General features: G+C 52.6%; 2 protein-coding genes across 2 annotated transcripts; one reads left to right on the top strand and one right to left on the bottom strand.

The window, feature by feature from the left end:
• Positions 1 to 4,675: 4,675 nt before the first annotated feature.
• Positions 4,676 to 6,625, top strand: LOC111162524 (SWIM-type zinc finger 7 associated protein 1). The gene is made up of 2 exons (XM_022527002.1): positions 4,676 to 4,933; positions 5,908 to 6,625. Exons 1-2 carry the CDS (start codon positions 4,676 to 4,678, stop codon positions 6,409 to 6,411), a joined length of 762 nt encoding a protein of 253 aa, XP_022382710.1. The 3' UTR covers positions 6,412 to 6,625.
• Positions 6,626 to 8,073: 1,448 nt separating this feature from the next.
• Positions 8,074 to 13,282, bottom strand: LOC111162487 (erythropoietin receptor). Its single transcript, XM_022526940.1, has 8 exons — positions 13,032 to 13,282; positions 12,060 to 12,195; positions 11,502 to 11,680; positions 11,266 to 11,423; positions 10,623 to 10,776; positions 10,452 to 10,539; positions 9,134 to 9,221; positions 8,074 to 9,040 (listed from the first exon to the last, which is right to left on the bottom strand). Exons 1-8 carry the CDS (start codon positions 13,144 to 13,146, stop codon positions 8,429 to 8,431), a joined length of 1,530 nt encoding a protein of 509 aa, XP_022382648.1. The 5' UTR covers positions 13,147 to 13,282; the 3' UTR covers positions 8,074 to 8,428.
• Between the last annotated feature and the right edge of the window lie 2,228 nt (positions 13,283 to 15,510).

The raw sequence follows: 15,510 nt of genomic DNA, 5'->3' as shown, positions 1-15,510 counted from the left end.
AAGTTTGGCCACCTGCCTTCCTCCTCCCCCAGGTGTTGGGGCATAGAAGAATTTAATCATTGGTATGTAGCCAAGGTGAGACTGGGAGTGTGTTTATTGTCACAGTGGATCTGAGAGTGATTATGGAAAAACAGTGTGGGGTCATTGAGCCGGCGACTTTAAATCGTGGCTCAGCATTTCCTGGTTGCATGTTGCATGACCTCGGGAAAAGTTAATTAACCTCTCTGTTCTGTTTCCTTATCTGTCAAATGCAGACAGCACCACAAGCTACATGTAAGGCACAAAAACACCTAGTGAGGGGCCTCACATGACTGTCTCCTCCAGGCACCTAGCCTGTTTCTGACTATGGCCTGGGTGCTGAGGACATGTGGAATAGGGTGAAGGCACTAGGAGCCCCCATGCCAACCCCCTAGCTGCATGGATGGGAGCAAGGGTTCTACTTGTGACATCGTGCTGAGACACAACCCTTGAGAACCCAGTGGAAACCAGGAGGCATGAAGGCACAGACCTCCTCACAACTCCACCATGGCTCTGAAGGGCTTCCAACAGGCCATTTGGGGCATGGAGTCATTCAGGAACTGGGAAAGTGTTCTCTGCTTCCCTCCCCTCCATTCTATTCATTCTATTCATTCATTCATTCAGCAAACACTATGGATCACCTACTGTGTGCCAGGTGCTGCGTTGTTGGCACAGGGGCTGTAGCAATGAACAGAACAGACACAAATTTCTGCATCGGGGGCTAACACTCTAATACATGAGACAGACAACAAGATAAATAAACTAGATACAGAGTCACAATTCCAAATTCCAAAAACGTCTGAAAAGCAAAATTGTTTCATAACCTATTTGTGGCAAAACCTGGCCTCTACTGATATAAGGTTATTATAGCTTTTATTTATTGAAACTGATGTGAGTATTCTTATGTTTCATTCCAGATAAAGGAAAGTGTTTGATTTTGAGATGTTATCCCAGGCCCCACTAGGGATGCAATACAGAGTATTATACCATAGTACCTTTTTAAAAAATCTGAAAAATTCTGAATTCCAAGCTCTAGGACCAGGGGTTTAGGTCAAGGTTTGGGACCTCTGATATATTAGATATTGATAAGTGATAGGAGAAAATTCAAGCTAGAGAAGACAATGGGACAACTTCAGGATGGGGGCACAGTTTGCAATTTAAAGAGGCATGAAGGAGGGAAGAAAGAGCCATGTAAATATGGCGGGGGAAGGAAAGTTTGAGGCAGAGGGAACAGCAAGCACAAAATCCCTGAGGTGGGAGCCAGCCCTCTGTGTTCAGTGAAGAGGCCTAGGGAAGAGACAGGTAGAGGGAGAGGAGATGGGGTAGGTGTTGAGGCTGATTGTTGGGCATGGGAAAGGAGATGGGAGCATGAGAGGGCTTAAGGCAGAGGAGGATAGAATCACAGAGCCCCCTTCTTCGCAAGACAGATCTCCTAATTTCAGGGATCGTACCCCTGAGGGCCATGTTTCCTTCTGTCCCACAGCTACCTCCCCAAGGGCAGGAAAGAAGCAAAACTTCAGCACAGTGGACAGCACTCCAGCCAACCCCAGCTAGCGCTGTCCGCGGTCCTGAAATCAAGTGCTGGCCAAGAAAGGGTAAAGTGGGGACTGCCAGACACAAAGAAGCGTTCAGGTCTGCTAGAGAAGGTGGAGACAGCCGGCCTTGCCTTGTCCACACCCCCATCCCAGGATGGATAATTTTAGGTAGAAAGTCCAGACTAAGGTAGACGTACTTATTCAAAAACACTTCTCGACATGCCCCTGTAGGTTCCACGGAATCTCTAACTCAATGCAACCAAAACCGAGTTCTGGTTTATAATGTAAGTCAGACCACAACCCTCCTCTGCTCAAAGCCTCTTGTGGCTGGCTCCCCATGCATTCTGGTAAAAGCCAAAGTTCTCCCAGTGCCTCGGGACCTTTGTGCTTAGAGGTGCTACCACTTGGAATGTTCTTCCCCCTCACATCGACATGGTTTGCTCCCTCAGCTCCTTCAAGCCTTTTCTCAAATGTCACCTTCTCAGTGAGGCCTGCCCCTACCACTCTATTCCAAATTGCAAAAACCAAACAACTGGTCCTTCCAGCTCTTTTTTACCCTGTACAAAATTTGTTTTGCATACACTTGTCATCCACTCACAGACTACTTAAACTCCTCATTATGCTTAGTGGCCATTAGCTTCTCCCTCACTAGGATGTCAGCTCCACAAGAACAGAGACTTAGTTGTCTTCTTTAAAAAAATATTTATTTATTTATTTATTTATTTGAGAGAAAGAGCATGAGTGGGGGGAAGGGGCAGAGAGGGAGGGAGAAGCAGACTCCCTGCTGAGTAGGGAGCCTGATACAGGGCTTGATCCCAAGACCCCAAGATCACAACCTGAGCCAAAGGCAGATGCTCAACAGACTTAGCCACCCAGGCGCCCTCTTAGTTGTCTTTTCAATCCTGAAGCCCTGGTGCCTAGAACAGTGCCTGGCACACAGTAGGTGCTCAATAAAATTTTATTAAATGAATTAGTCACTTGATGCTGAAAAACGAGGGAGAAACACAGACTGATTCTGAGCTGTTTACTCTCCTATCCCCTCACACTTTGGTCCTCCATTCTCCTGGGAGCTTCTCTACAGCAAGGGTCCTTCCATAAGGACATGAAGACAGGCATCTGAGAAGGGAGAGAAAGAAGTGCTATGTGTACAAGAAATATGCCAAACATCTGCATCTCTGCCAACTTAGTCTACATTTATGAGCACCTGTCGTGTGCTGGGTGCTGTTCTAGGAGCTGGGGGTGGGGAGCTCAGCAATGAGCAAAAGAGAGAAATTCCCTGGTGGAGCTGGCGTTCTAGTGATGAGAGAGGCAATAAGGACATAATATTGGAAATAAGTTGTTTGAAAAGAAATAAAGATGGATAAGAAGCTAAAGTTTGTAGGGCATGCACGTTTACACAGGTGATCAGGAGAAGGCTCTCCTAATAGGCTGTATTTGACCAAGACCTGAATGGAGTGGGAAAGTGAGCCACAGGGATATTTGGGAGCTGAGTGTTCTCCGCAAGGGAATACCGAGTGCAATGGGGCTGTGTTGGCCATGCTCCCGTGTATGTAACTGCACGACTATGTGATACTGGTGTCACTACTGGGTGCTTGTGCATTTGGAGTGTTGCAAAGTGGGGTGAATCATGGGTTGTGCATCTTTTGGGGGGGGTGAGATGGTGAGTTTGACAAGGAGTGTAACTGTGCTTCGTGTAAGTGTGTGTGTGTGTGTGTAGAGAGCGCTGCGGGCACATTAGCTGAAAGGAAAGGTATCTATGTGCGTGCATGTGTGTGTGTGTGTAATAGCAATGGTATGGCTGTATCAGTGTGTGTTTTAATGTGTGTGCAATGGAAAGGGTGTGGGGACGTAAATGTGGGAGAAAGTGTGCATGGGATGCTTTGTGTCAAGGTAGGATAGGGCTGTGAACATGTGGGTTCTGGAAGTAGAATATATGCAGAGATGCCATGGTGTGTGCGTGTGTGTGTGTGTGTGTGTGCGCGCGCGCGCATGAGCGCGCACGTGTGCGTGTGTGGAGAGGGTTGTGGAGGCGCCTGGATGTGTGGGTGGGTGTATTGGGGGATGCTGTGGAGCTGTTTTCTGGCCCCAGAGAGAGAAAGACCAGGAAATATCAGTTCCGCCCCGCCCCCCTGGGTCTCCTGGCAACAGCACCACTTTGAAGTTACCAGGAGACAGAGTTGCCAGGGCAACAGGGTTGAGTGGCAGCTCTGGGGCGAAGTCTGGGTGAGACCCAGCCAGCCAGCCGTCACTTAATCACTCACCTTGTTCCTCCTCCTTTCCCAGTTTCTCATCAATCCTACCTTCCTTTCTTCATTCATTCGTTTAACAAGCATATATTAAGAATGTACAATGATCTAGTCACTGTTCCGGGAGCTGGAGGCACCTAAGTGAACAAGACAAACAAGGTCTCTGCTTTGGCTATCCCTTAGTCTTCCACCCTCTATGTGTGTCTTTGTCTCTCCTGGCACCTTTGGTCTATGGTCATGCCTGTCCCCCTCACTCCAAGTAAAACCCCGGGAGTCCCAGGCCAAAGAGGAAGCCAGCTGAGACTCCTCTTCTCACAGACCCTCAGAGGTTGCTCACGAATGTTTCTGAGCCTGCAGCCTCCAACACAAGCTGTGCCAATACTAAGGTGCAGAGAAAGAAACACACAAGCTTCTCCATCACTCACTTTCTTAGTTGTCATTGGGTGACATCAGCAGAAACACACACAGACACATTCATCGCAGTATTTCTCTGAGATATCATGAGCTCCATTTTACAGGTGAGCAGACAGACTGAAGCTAGGAGACTTTAAGTAATGTGTCAGTGATTAGGACCTGTTTCCTTCAACTCTTGACCCTTATATTTGTCTGATTAGCTGATTAGTTGACAATAATAATATTCGTGCTGCTTCCTCAGCCGACTTGGGCAAAGAAGGGCCTTTTCTCCCTGAAACGCCTCCATTCCTGCTCCCTCAAACTAAGTTATTTGCCCCTTCATCGGGGGAGGAGCTAGTAAAGGCCTATCTAACTTTGACGACAGACCCACGAACCAATGGAGAAGCTAAATTCATTGTAACCAATGAGACCTCGGTTTGGGCGGGATTAGGGGCAGGAACGGGCCGCTGATTGGACGGAAGTATGTTGCGAATGGCGGAGGCGCTGAGGCGGGTGCTAAACCTGGGAAGCTCAGCAGACTCCGAGTCGGAGTACACAGCAGAGGCTGGGTCGCCTTTGCTGCTGCTCGGCGGTCCAGGGTCTGGAAAGACGGCGCTGCTATTCGCGGCGGCCCTGGAAGCAGCAGGAGAGGGCCGAGGCCCCGTTCTCTTCCTGACCCGGAGGCCTCTTCAAAGCCTGCCCCGCGGGAGAGGAGCGGCGCTCGACCCACTGCGGCTACAGGTAGCGGAGGGGTGGGGCCAAAGGTGACCAGTTAGTACCTGAGAGTATTGAGGGTTGAATGACAGGTAGACAGACCAACGGAGGGGACGAAGGAAGAGCGAGCCGTAGCGGCCATTGTGGGGCGGAGTCATGAAATAACGGGGGAGTGGGGAGGATGGGGGCGGGACCACAGCTGCAATTTTTGTTAAGATTGGGAAACTGTCCTGTGAGGGGACGGAGTTAGCGAAAGGAGACGCCCAAAAGGTAGAGTCAAGCGGGGGTAAGAGGTGGGGCTAAACCAGTGTTGTTTTTTTTTTTTTTGGACATGGGTTTTCTTTCGGGGCCAATCTGGAGGTTCCACTACGAACCTACCAGCGGGTTTTCCGTGGAAAGATTGCCTTAGTGACCTGGCAAAAAACCTTACCAGTTCTCAACTATTAGGGGTAATGGTAAATGCAGGATAAAAAAGGGGTGGGGGGGGCGCCTGGGTGGCTCAGTGGTTAAGCCGCTGCCTTCGGCTCGGGTCATGATCTCAGGGTTCTGGGATCGAGTCCCGCATCGGGCTCTCTGCTCAGCAGGGAGCCTGCTTCCCTCTCTCTCTCTCTCTCTCTCTGCCTGCCTCTCTGTCTACTTGTGATCTTTCTCTGTCAAATAAACAAATAAAATCTTTAAAAAAAAAAAAAGGGGGGGGTGGGGGTGCCTGGCTGGCTCAGTTGGTAGGGCATGAGACTTTTGATCCCAGGTTTTTAAGTTCCATACTCACCCACCTTTGGTGTAGAGATTACTTAAAAATAAAATCTTTTTATATAAAAAAGGGGGGGTGGGGGTGGGTACGAATAGAGTATTCAACCAGTCGGAGCTGCTTCACTCTAGAAACAGCTATCTGGGACCTGAGAGCTCAGCGCAGGAAAGTATACAGGGCAGTAGGGCAGCTATAGCTGGGAGCCTGGCTTCCTGGGCTGAATCTGGTCTTTTCCTTTGTTTCCTCCCTTTAGAAGATCCGCTTCCAGTACCCACCGTCAACCCATGAACTCCTTCAGCTTCTGTGCTCTGCCCATGAGGCCCGGGGCCCAGCCCCCTCCCTCCTGTTGCTGGATGGCCTGGAGGAGTACCTAGTGGAAGACTTGGGGCCCCAGGAAGCGGCCTACTTGGCTGCCCTGCTTCTAGACACAGCTGCCCACTTCAGCCACCGGATTGGGGCTGGCCAGGGCTGTGGGCTCATTGTGGCCCTCCAGATCCAGGAAGAGGGAGACAGTGGGGAAGCCCTGCAGCTGTCGCTGGTCCAGCGGTATTTCCCTGCCCAGTGCTGGCTGCATGTGGATGCATCAGGGCCGGGACAGCGCTGCCTCCGAGCCTGCCTGGATCCAGGCGGGCAGGGGCCCAGAGCAGAGTGGTGGTTGGCTTTCCGACCAGATGGAGAGATGACAGTCACCCCATGGCCTGCCCAGGCTGGTAAGCCCAGCTCAGACAAAGGTTCAAGTTCTGAAGGCCAGCCTTGAGTTTTGGTATGTGCCCAACCTCTCTATGCCTCGGTTTCCCATGGCGGGAATACTTAACTCCAGGGACGTGTGCAGATTCAAAGACCTAAAGAATATAAAGTGCTTTTTCTCTTTTGAAAAATAGCATTATCATGTACTTATTTTGCCCAGTCAGCATATTGCTTTGCTTTTTGAATTTTATAAAAAGTTTCATGATAAATGTAATATTCTGAGACTTCTTTCTTCTCCCACTCAGCATTGTTATTAAGATCAGGCCAGGGGCACCTGGGAGGCTAAGTGGGTTAATGAAGTCTTTTTTTTTTTTTTTTAAGACGTTATTTATTTATTTGACAGAGATCACAAGTAGGCAGAGAGGCAGGCAGGGGTGGGGCGGGGGTGGGGGAAGGGAAGCAGGCTCCCTGATGAGCAGAGAGCCCAATGTGGGGCTTGATCCCAGGACCCTGGGATCATGACCTGAGCCAAAGGCAGAGGCTTTAACCCACTGAACCACCCAGGCGCCCCGGGTTAATGAAGTCTTGACTTCAACTCATATCATGATCTCCAGGTCCTGGGATCAAGGCCCGGGTCAGGCTCCTGTGCTGAGTGGGAAGTCTGCTTGTCTGTCTCCCTCTGCCCACTCCCAACCCACGCCCTGGATCATGCTCTTTCTCTCAAATAACTAAACAAAATCTTAAAAAAAAAAAAATTAGGCCACATTTTTTAGTTCAGTCCTTTTTCTGTACTGCATATAATGTCTTGGGTGACTGTACCCCATTTTGTTTCATCAGATTGACTTATTTACTGCTTATGAACATTCTTTTTTTTTTTTTAAAGATTTTATTTATTTATTTGACAGAGATCACAAGTAGGCAGAGCAGCAGGCAGAGAGAGAGGGGGAAGCAGGCTCCCCGTCGAGCAGGGAGCCCAATGCGGGGCTCAATCCCAGGACCCTGAGACCATGACCCAAGCCAAAGGCAGAGGCTTAACCCACTGAGCCACCCAGGCACCCCGCTTATGAACATTCTTGTACACATATACTGGCTCATGTCCATGAGGGCTTTTAAGGTATATACTAGAAGTGGAATCGGTAGAGTAGGTCTGCATATGTTCATCTTTCCTTGGTTATGTCAAACTTCTAAAAAGTGGTTGAACAGAACTCCCAGTGAGCCACCTGATAACATGGGTCCCCTCAGAGTACTTTCTTAGAACATGGCCTAATTCAAAATAAAACCCTACAAAATAGTGTCATTATTATTAGTGGCAGAGACTAGCTAGAGGCTCATTCAACAACTTTCCTCTCCTTGGGAGTACAGCTAAACTGTATTTTTCCCCAGCTGCCTGTGGGATCCTGTGATCCCACAGGGATCCTGTGACTGTTTCTGGCCAATGGAATTTGTGAAGAAGAGATGATCACTACTACTTAGGCTAACTCCCTAAAATGGCCCACCAAATCTTCTGCTCTTTGTTCTGCTTGTTGGTTGGCAAGACGCAGAGGACCCATCTAAAGATCTCAGGGTGGCCCTGGGGGGATGGTGAAGCCAGAGACCAGAAGAGTCTGGGCTTCTCACTCATCCCAGATATGGCTGCCCATCTACAGGTTTGCATTGAAATAGGAGAGAGAAAGCATTTGATGTGTTAAGTCACTCATATGTAGGAGTTGTTTGTTATGGCAGCTAGCATAACATATACTGACTAATTCATTTTATTATAATTATTATTCAGGTTGCCAGATCCAAAATTTGAGTTGGAGCTCGAGGCCTTTTACTGCTGCCCCTATCGCCTGGGCCCAGGGAAAGATGGGGCTTACAGGATGTTTGTAGAAGTCATGATAGGAAAGAAAAAAAAAAAAATACACACACATACATGCATACACACACACACAACTCTATACAATTTTAAAATACTGCAAGGATGGACTGAGCAAGGATGGACTGGGCAGAAACCCAAGGGCAGCCTCACCAACCCTGCTCAATAAGTCTTAGGCCTGGACTAGCACTTGAGGTCATGCTGGGTCTCCAAGCATCTGAGGGCTGGAGTCCTAGGAGCAGGCCACATAGCTGGGAGGTGAAGGCTCCAGGGCTGGGGAGAGGCTGTTCTCATAAGGATTTGAGAAGGGGCCATTCGATGAATCCCCCTGGGCTCCCTGGGAGCCCCCTGAGCTGTAGTCAGTTGAGATGCCAGAGTCGGACACCATGAGGTACAGATACTTTATGTGGGGTGGGGTGGGGGGCAGCTCAGGGGGCAGTGCCCTTGGGCGCAAGAGCTGGGAGCTGGGATCCAGGATGGTATACTCAAAGCTGGTACCCAAGGCCCCCTCTGGCCCAGGCTTCAGGGACAAAGCAGATGAGTAGGAGGATGCTTCTGAGCCTTTATCCGTGGCTACCATGTCCAAACCGCCATCAGGCCGTGGCAGATCCTCAGTGGGGGGGTTCCGGGGCAGCAACCACTTGTCCAGCACCAGGTAGGTGTCCTGGGTATGTTCACTGCCCACTGGCTCCAGCAGGGGTCCCTCATCCTCTGCCCCTGGCTCCACGGCCTGTGTTGCCCCCCAGCAGCGTTCAGAGAGGACTTCCAGGGGAGCGGGTGGGTCCTCTGCAAAGGGAGTGCAGGGGCTCCACCAAAGGCAGCCCTCATTCTGGTACAACCACAGCTGGGGAAACAGCACCAGCCTGCTCAGAGACCTGTGGTTCAGCCCTGGGAGCAGGGAAACCGCAGGCCCCAAGGGAACAACCCTGCCACCTACCTGGAAGTTACCCTTGTGGGTGGTGAAGAGGCCCTCAAACTCACTCTCAGGGCTTGGAATGCCAGGCCAGATCTTCTGCTTCAAAGCTCTGATGAAGCCAAAAGGACCAAGTACATGGGTATGTGTCACTGAATACCCACTGGTACCCCCCTTAGGACCAGCCACAGGGGCACAGACAGTTCTAGCCCCTTGTGATCACAGTGGAGGTAGAGGAGTGCACAGGGGAGGAAGAACAGAGGCTCGAGCTTGCGCATGCAAGCCCTACAGGTGGGTGACTAGGACAGGGTTTTGAAGGATGTATAGGAGTTCAATATGCACTGATGTTACTTCCCTTCTCACTTCTTTCCATAATATTCCCCCAGTGTACTTAGAATAAAATTCAAACTTCCTCCCCACAGCCCTGCAGATGGCCTAGCATGTTCTGACCCCTGTCACCTCCCTCACCTCATTCACCACTCTTTCCTAACGCATTCTGCTCTAGCCACAGAGCGCTTCTTGGTAGCTGCTTCAATGTTCTAAGCTCATTCCCACCTTAGGGCCTCTGCACTTGCTGTTTCTTTTCCATTTTCATGTGTCTGCCTTCTTCTAACCTTCAGGTTTCCATTCTGATATCACTTCCCAGAAGCCTTTTCTGATCAAGCTGTCATGTCCCCATGCCCCATTTGTTGTGATATCACTTATCACAATGCATAATCAAATATCTGTTGGTTCCTTTGTTCTCAACCATGAGATCCACAAGGTGAGGACATATTTGTTTTCCACTTTCTCCCCAGTGCCTAGCACACAGTTGGCTCTCATTAGGTATTTTCCAACCAAGTAAATAAACAAGGCCTTGAAAGACACCTAAGAGATCACCTGGCAGACAAGGCAGGAAGAGCATTCTGGGCAGAAGGAACAGCATAGGCTTGACGGTGTGAAACCACCTGTTATGCTCTGGGAATTCCAAAAACCTCAGGATATCTGGTCCTACCATAAAGAATCTAAGGAGCTTGACAACAGGGGCAGGAGGCACTCAGGGTGTTAAATCTTTCCATTAAGCCCATCCCGGGATTTTACAAAAGTTGACAAACTTGGGAAAAGGAAAAAGCAAAGGAATTCAAGAAGGAGCAGCCACTGAGGTCAAAGGAAAACCAGGTGAATGTTCCCAGGGAATTTTAACTAAGGGTCTGGGTCTGATCTGGCTCACACCCCAGCCCTGCCACTGACCCCTCACTGTGTCTCTCTGGGCAAATGTCTACCTGTCTCTGAGCCTAGCTTTCCACAGCAAAAGAATGGGGTGGGGAGGAGTCTGGGCTAGGTGCCTGAATGGGGCGCTCACCTGCGGTGGGAGAGCAGGGCGAGCACGGCCAGCAGCAGCAGGATGAGCACGAGGATGAGGGAGAGCGTCAGGATGAGGGGGTCCAAGTCTGGGGAGCACGAAGGAAGTCACCGTGGTGGGAATGCCCCATATTCCGCCCCTGCCCCTCTTACGCCCCACCTGGGGCCTCACCACTAACTGTCAGCAGCGACGCAGGCTCGGACCAAGCGCTCCAGAAGCCACCGAAGCTCGGCTCGGCCATCCGCGCGCGTACCATGAAGGTGTAACGCGTTCCACCCCGAAGGTTGCTCAGCACACACTCAGTGCGACCATCCAGGATCTCCACCTGGGGGCGGGGCCTGGGTGAGAGGCGTGGCCAGTGGGGCGGGGCTAGCAGAGAAGCATGGGGGGCGGCACTGAGCCAATCAGAGAAAGGAAGGACAGCTCCCCAGCGCAGCCGTGAGGGGAAGGGCGAGGAAAGCAGGACGCCGCTTCCCGAAGGCTTGGGGCCAAACAGGACGGGTCCCAGGGAGCAGAGGGCGGACTATTGAGGGGCAGTGCCAGAGCCTAGAGGGTCGGGACCTTGAAGGGGTCTAGTGTTTGGGACACTGGGGTAAGTGGGATTGGGTCCAGGTGCGCTGGTGGGGCACTGGGAAAGAAAACCTGTCACTGGGCGTGGAGGTGTCTCGGGCAAGGAGATGACGGGCGTCAGAGGCTGGGCCTGGAGGGGCGAGGCCAGGGGGCGGGGCCGTGGGGACTATCTGGGCGAGAGGGAGGGAGGAGGCGGGGCTGTCCACCTTGGAGCCTTTGGGGCTGGCGTTAGAGGAGGCCTCACCTTCTGTGCGCCCGCTGCGATGTTGCCGGAGGAGATGTTCACTTCGTAGCGGATGAGGCTGGCCACCGGGGCCCCAGGAGGCGGGAGCCAACGCAGTACCACGTGGCCGCCCTCGTCGGCCCGCCGCGCCAGCAGCCCCGTGGGGGGATCCAGGAGCACTGAGGAGACGGGTTGATCAGGTGGGTGGAGGGCGAGACTCCCTCACCCGACAGAGTCCCCATTCCCTGCTAACTTACCCACTTCGTTGATGTGGATGATACGGCGATAGCGTGGAGCGCCCGAGGATACCGCTGTGACGCGCAGCTCTAAGGGCACGAAGCTCGACGTGTCGGCCGTAGGCAGCGAGCACCAAAAACGCACCGCGCCGCGAGCCGTGGGCGCCTGGTGCAGGCTGCATGGCTTCCATGGCTCACCCCTGTGCGCCAAGGGGCCAGAGAGGGAAGGGATCAAGTTGGGGCTAGGGGTGCGACAATTTGCCTGGACCGTGGGCGCATTTTGGGCACGACCACCAAAGGGCGTACAACCAGCCCCGACGCACGCGACGCCTTAGTCCCATCGGAGGGGTGCTGTCCCCGGAATTGCTCTCCAACAGAGATCGCGGGAGTGTTCCAACCCCAGCCACTAGGGGCGCGTGTCAGTCCCGACCCCGCGGGCTTCCCACCGACTGGGGAGGTGCCACCCGTCCCCGGACACCAGCAGATATCCCAAAGCGAGAGCTCCGGGGCGCGCTCAGTCCTGCCCACCCGCCCCCTCCTCAGAGCGTGGGGGCGCTCCTCTTGCCATGCTGCACTCACTCGAGCTGGTAGAAGAAACTGTAGTTGTCGGAGCCGACCCCGGCGCTTGCCGCTTCCTCCCAGAAACACACCAAGTCCTCCAACCGTTCGGTGAAGCACAGAAGCTCTTCGGGCTCGCGGGCAGCCAGCAGGGCCGCTGCGGGTGGGAACAAGGGGAGGGGGTCGGGGGAACCCAGTCTTTGGGTCTCCGCGTCCTCCCCCTCCCTCCTGCCGCCTGTGCGAACCGATAAGAAAAAAGCCCCGCCTCGCTCTCTACCCCAAGCGGGGCCCCTCGAAGGGTCCCCAGAGGTGGTGCCCCCCGAACTCCCAGGCACAGGTTGCTTGCCTTACTGTTCCCACACACATCCCCGCCCACCCCACAACGCGCTGCACCGCGCGCGGCCTGCCCGGCCTCCGCCTCCCGCTGCCGGCCCCGCCCCAGGCCAGGCGGGTCCCTGGATGTGTGCGGAGGTGGCGGGCTCCCCTATCAGCCCCGGCAGGCTGCCGGGGACCAGATAACGCCAACCGTGACCCCCTCCCCCGCCCCTTCCTTCGACCCGGCAGGCCCGGGGATCTGGCGCCCGCATACAAACCATGTTTACAGTCGCCAGCGGCCCGGCCCCTCTGCCTCGATCTGGGCTTTGTCCTCCCTCCCTCAGTGCAGGGTGGGCTAGGTCCCCTCTCCTCAGGGACTCTGGACGTCGAGGCCTAGACCCAGCACCACCCCTGCCCCATTAGGATATATCATGTCCCAGGGCCCCCTGAAAAGATAAAATGGGAACTTTATGTCCCCCTCCAGACCCAGTCTGGAGTCTTAGACCCCGGCATGGTACACCGGGTCCTAGTCTAAGAGGCTCAAAGACCAGTTTGGCCCCAGGATCTAAACTGGAGGTTCAGAACCCGATATGATCCCCAGGAGCCATGCTGGAAGTTCAGGCCTGAGCAATGCCCTCCGGGACCTAGGGCGGGGGTCCCACACCGATCTACCCTTACCTTTACTTTCAAACTTGGGGTCCAGGGATTTGGGTGGGGAAGCCCAGGCGGCCCCAGCCAGCAAGAAACAGAGAGAGCCGACACTGGGCCAGAGGTGGGCCCGAAGGTGATCCATGATGCAGTCCCTGGCGATGGGGGGCCCAGGGCCCCTGCCCCCTGCCCCCCTTCCGCCCCTGGCACAATCCACAGCTGGGTCAGCAGCTGCCTCCGCCGGACACAGCTGACCAGGCCCTTCCCGGCCAGGCGCCTCCAAGTGGCAGCTCCCCCGAGGGGGCGGGACCACACGCAGCCTGGGCTGAGATAAGCGGGAGGAGGCCGCCCTGCTGGTCCCGCGGGAGGCGGCAGGGGCCCTGGGGGCCCCCCCCGCGGCCACTTGGGGGTCAGGAACAGTGCCGGTTTCTGGGTTTCTGAGGCAGGCAGACTTTCTTACTCTGTGACCCTGGACAGGTGACTGACCTGAGCTTCAGCCTTCTCATCTGTAAAACCCGGCTTGGCACATAGCAAACATTCAAAAAATGTAAGATACTGTTATTATCGTGCTAATCAACATCTCTTCCCAGGCTGGGTAGGAATAAATAATCATAATAGTGACCTGCGGTTGAGTGCACGGTGTTAAGCAGTGTGGCCAAACAGTACGTACCATATGATCCTGTAATAAAATAACATATATTCTAGATTTGTGACTTTTTTTGGAAAACAGTTTTTTTTAACTCTTGGGTGTTTTTTTTGTTTTTTGTTTTTTTTTCCTGTTGGGATCTTATTTTATTTTTAAGATTTTATTTATTTATTTGAGAGAGAGAGTGAGAGAGCATGAGAGGGGAGAAGTTCAGAGGGAAAAGCAGACTGCCCACGGAGCCTGGAGCTCAATGACGGACTTGATTCCAGGACTCCAGGACCAAGACCCTGAGCCAAAGGTAGTCGCCCAACCAACCGAGTCTGGGGATTTTTATTTTATAAGGAATGTGCTGTTCTTTTAATAATCTGGAAAGTAATTATAGTTGCACATGGTGAAAGCTATTTGCTTGAGCTGAGCTTCTCAAACTAGGGTAAACATCACCACGGTGGTACCTGCCTGGAGCAGCGCTGGATATTGGTGCCTGCCCTCCCTAGACTAGCCAGTCAGAACACTCCATTTCCTGGAGAACCGTGATTGGCTGGGGATGGGCATGTGACCTAAACGGATCCAATCAGCCTCTGTCCTGGGACTTTATCCAAAGTTACTGTGAGAAAAAGAATTTGCCTACATCCCATTGGCCAAGACTTAGTCACATGATTACATTTTGCCGCAAGGGAGACTGGAAACGTGTTTTCTACTTTGGATGACCAGCTAAAAATCAGGTTGTTCTGTTGCCACAGAGGGTGATTGGATTTGGTAGAGTACAGGGTGGGGGGTGGAGGGTGGACACAGTCTCATTCTCAGAGCAAATCAGGGCCCAGAGACAGCAACAAAATCCCCATGACAATTTTTGCCTCACTGAATCCAATTGTGATTGAAGCTGGACCCACCGAACTTCTCATTTACACGAGCCATTAGTTTCCTTTTTTGCACATCTGCTTGGACTGAATTTTTGAACACTTGAAGCACAAAGAACCCAAAGCCCCTAGTTGACGTTCGGCACAGAGGAGAAGTTCCTCAGTGAACACATTATTGTTAGGATGGTGATTGTTGACAGTTACGACTGTGTCGCAGTTGACCCTATGGCTCCCTTTGTCTCTGCCTTCTCCGTTTCCTCTCCTTCCCCCAGTACAGGGAGACGGTGTACCGCTCTCCTTTCATCCCCACATCCTGTTGGCTGGTGGGTGATGATGGTATTTGTCTCCGATCCCAATGGATTTTCATTTCTCCACTCACCCATACCCATATCTGCCGAAAAGAAGGATAGTGGCCCCCAAATGCTGGGGAGTCCCAACCCCTGTGTGTGATAGGCAACCTCTGCGTGTGATAGCACCCACCCGCCCCACCCCCTCGTATCTGGTCGTGTCTCACCCAAACCCTTTCACAAGGCTCTTAGATTTTTTTGTTTTTGTTTTTGTTTTTTTAATTTCTGTCATGATAGAGAACACAAGGCCTAGGCTCAGAGCAGACAAGACAGACCTGTTTCATAACTTTGGTTACTATTTTCATCCACTTCTGTCAGTTCTGATGTGTCTCTGCCAGTTACAAGATTTCTCTAGGGAAGGGTCTGCCCCCCCACCCCCAGCACCCTACCAGCCTTCTATGTTTATGGGATGAAGCTTCTCACGGCCCACCCGTGAGCTGATGGCTCTGGAATAAGGATCTGGTGCCAAGAGGGTCAGAGAGAGGGTGTCCAAAGGGCTAAAATTGGAGGTGGGGGGTCATGGAGTACAGAACACAATGGGCTTTACTGGAGAATGGGACTTCTCTAGGAGAGGAACCCTCTCCCCACTTCCATGGTGAGGGAAGCTAATCCCCAACCTGCCCCTGGGGCCTGTGACCTAGAGGGAGAAGGGGGCCCCC

This window comes from Enhydra lutris, unplaced genomic scaffold (assembly GCF_002288905.1).
Source record: "Enhydra lutris kenyoni isolate GAN:26980312 unplaced genomic scaffold, ASM228890v2 scaffoldscaffold92, whole genome shotgun sequence".
Taxonomy (NCBI): Eukaryota; Metazoa; Chordata; class Mammalia; order Carnivora; family Mustelidae; genus Enhydra; species Enhydra lutris.
Note: the sequence above shows the minus strand (reverse complement) of the source record. Positions and strands in the feature narration are given on the sequence as shown.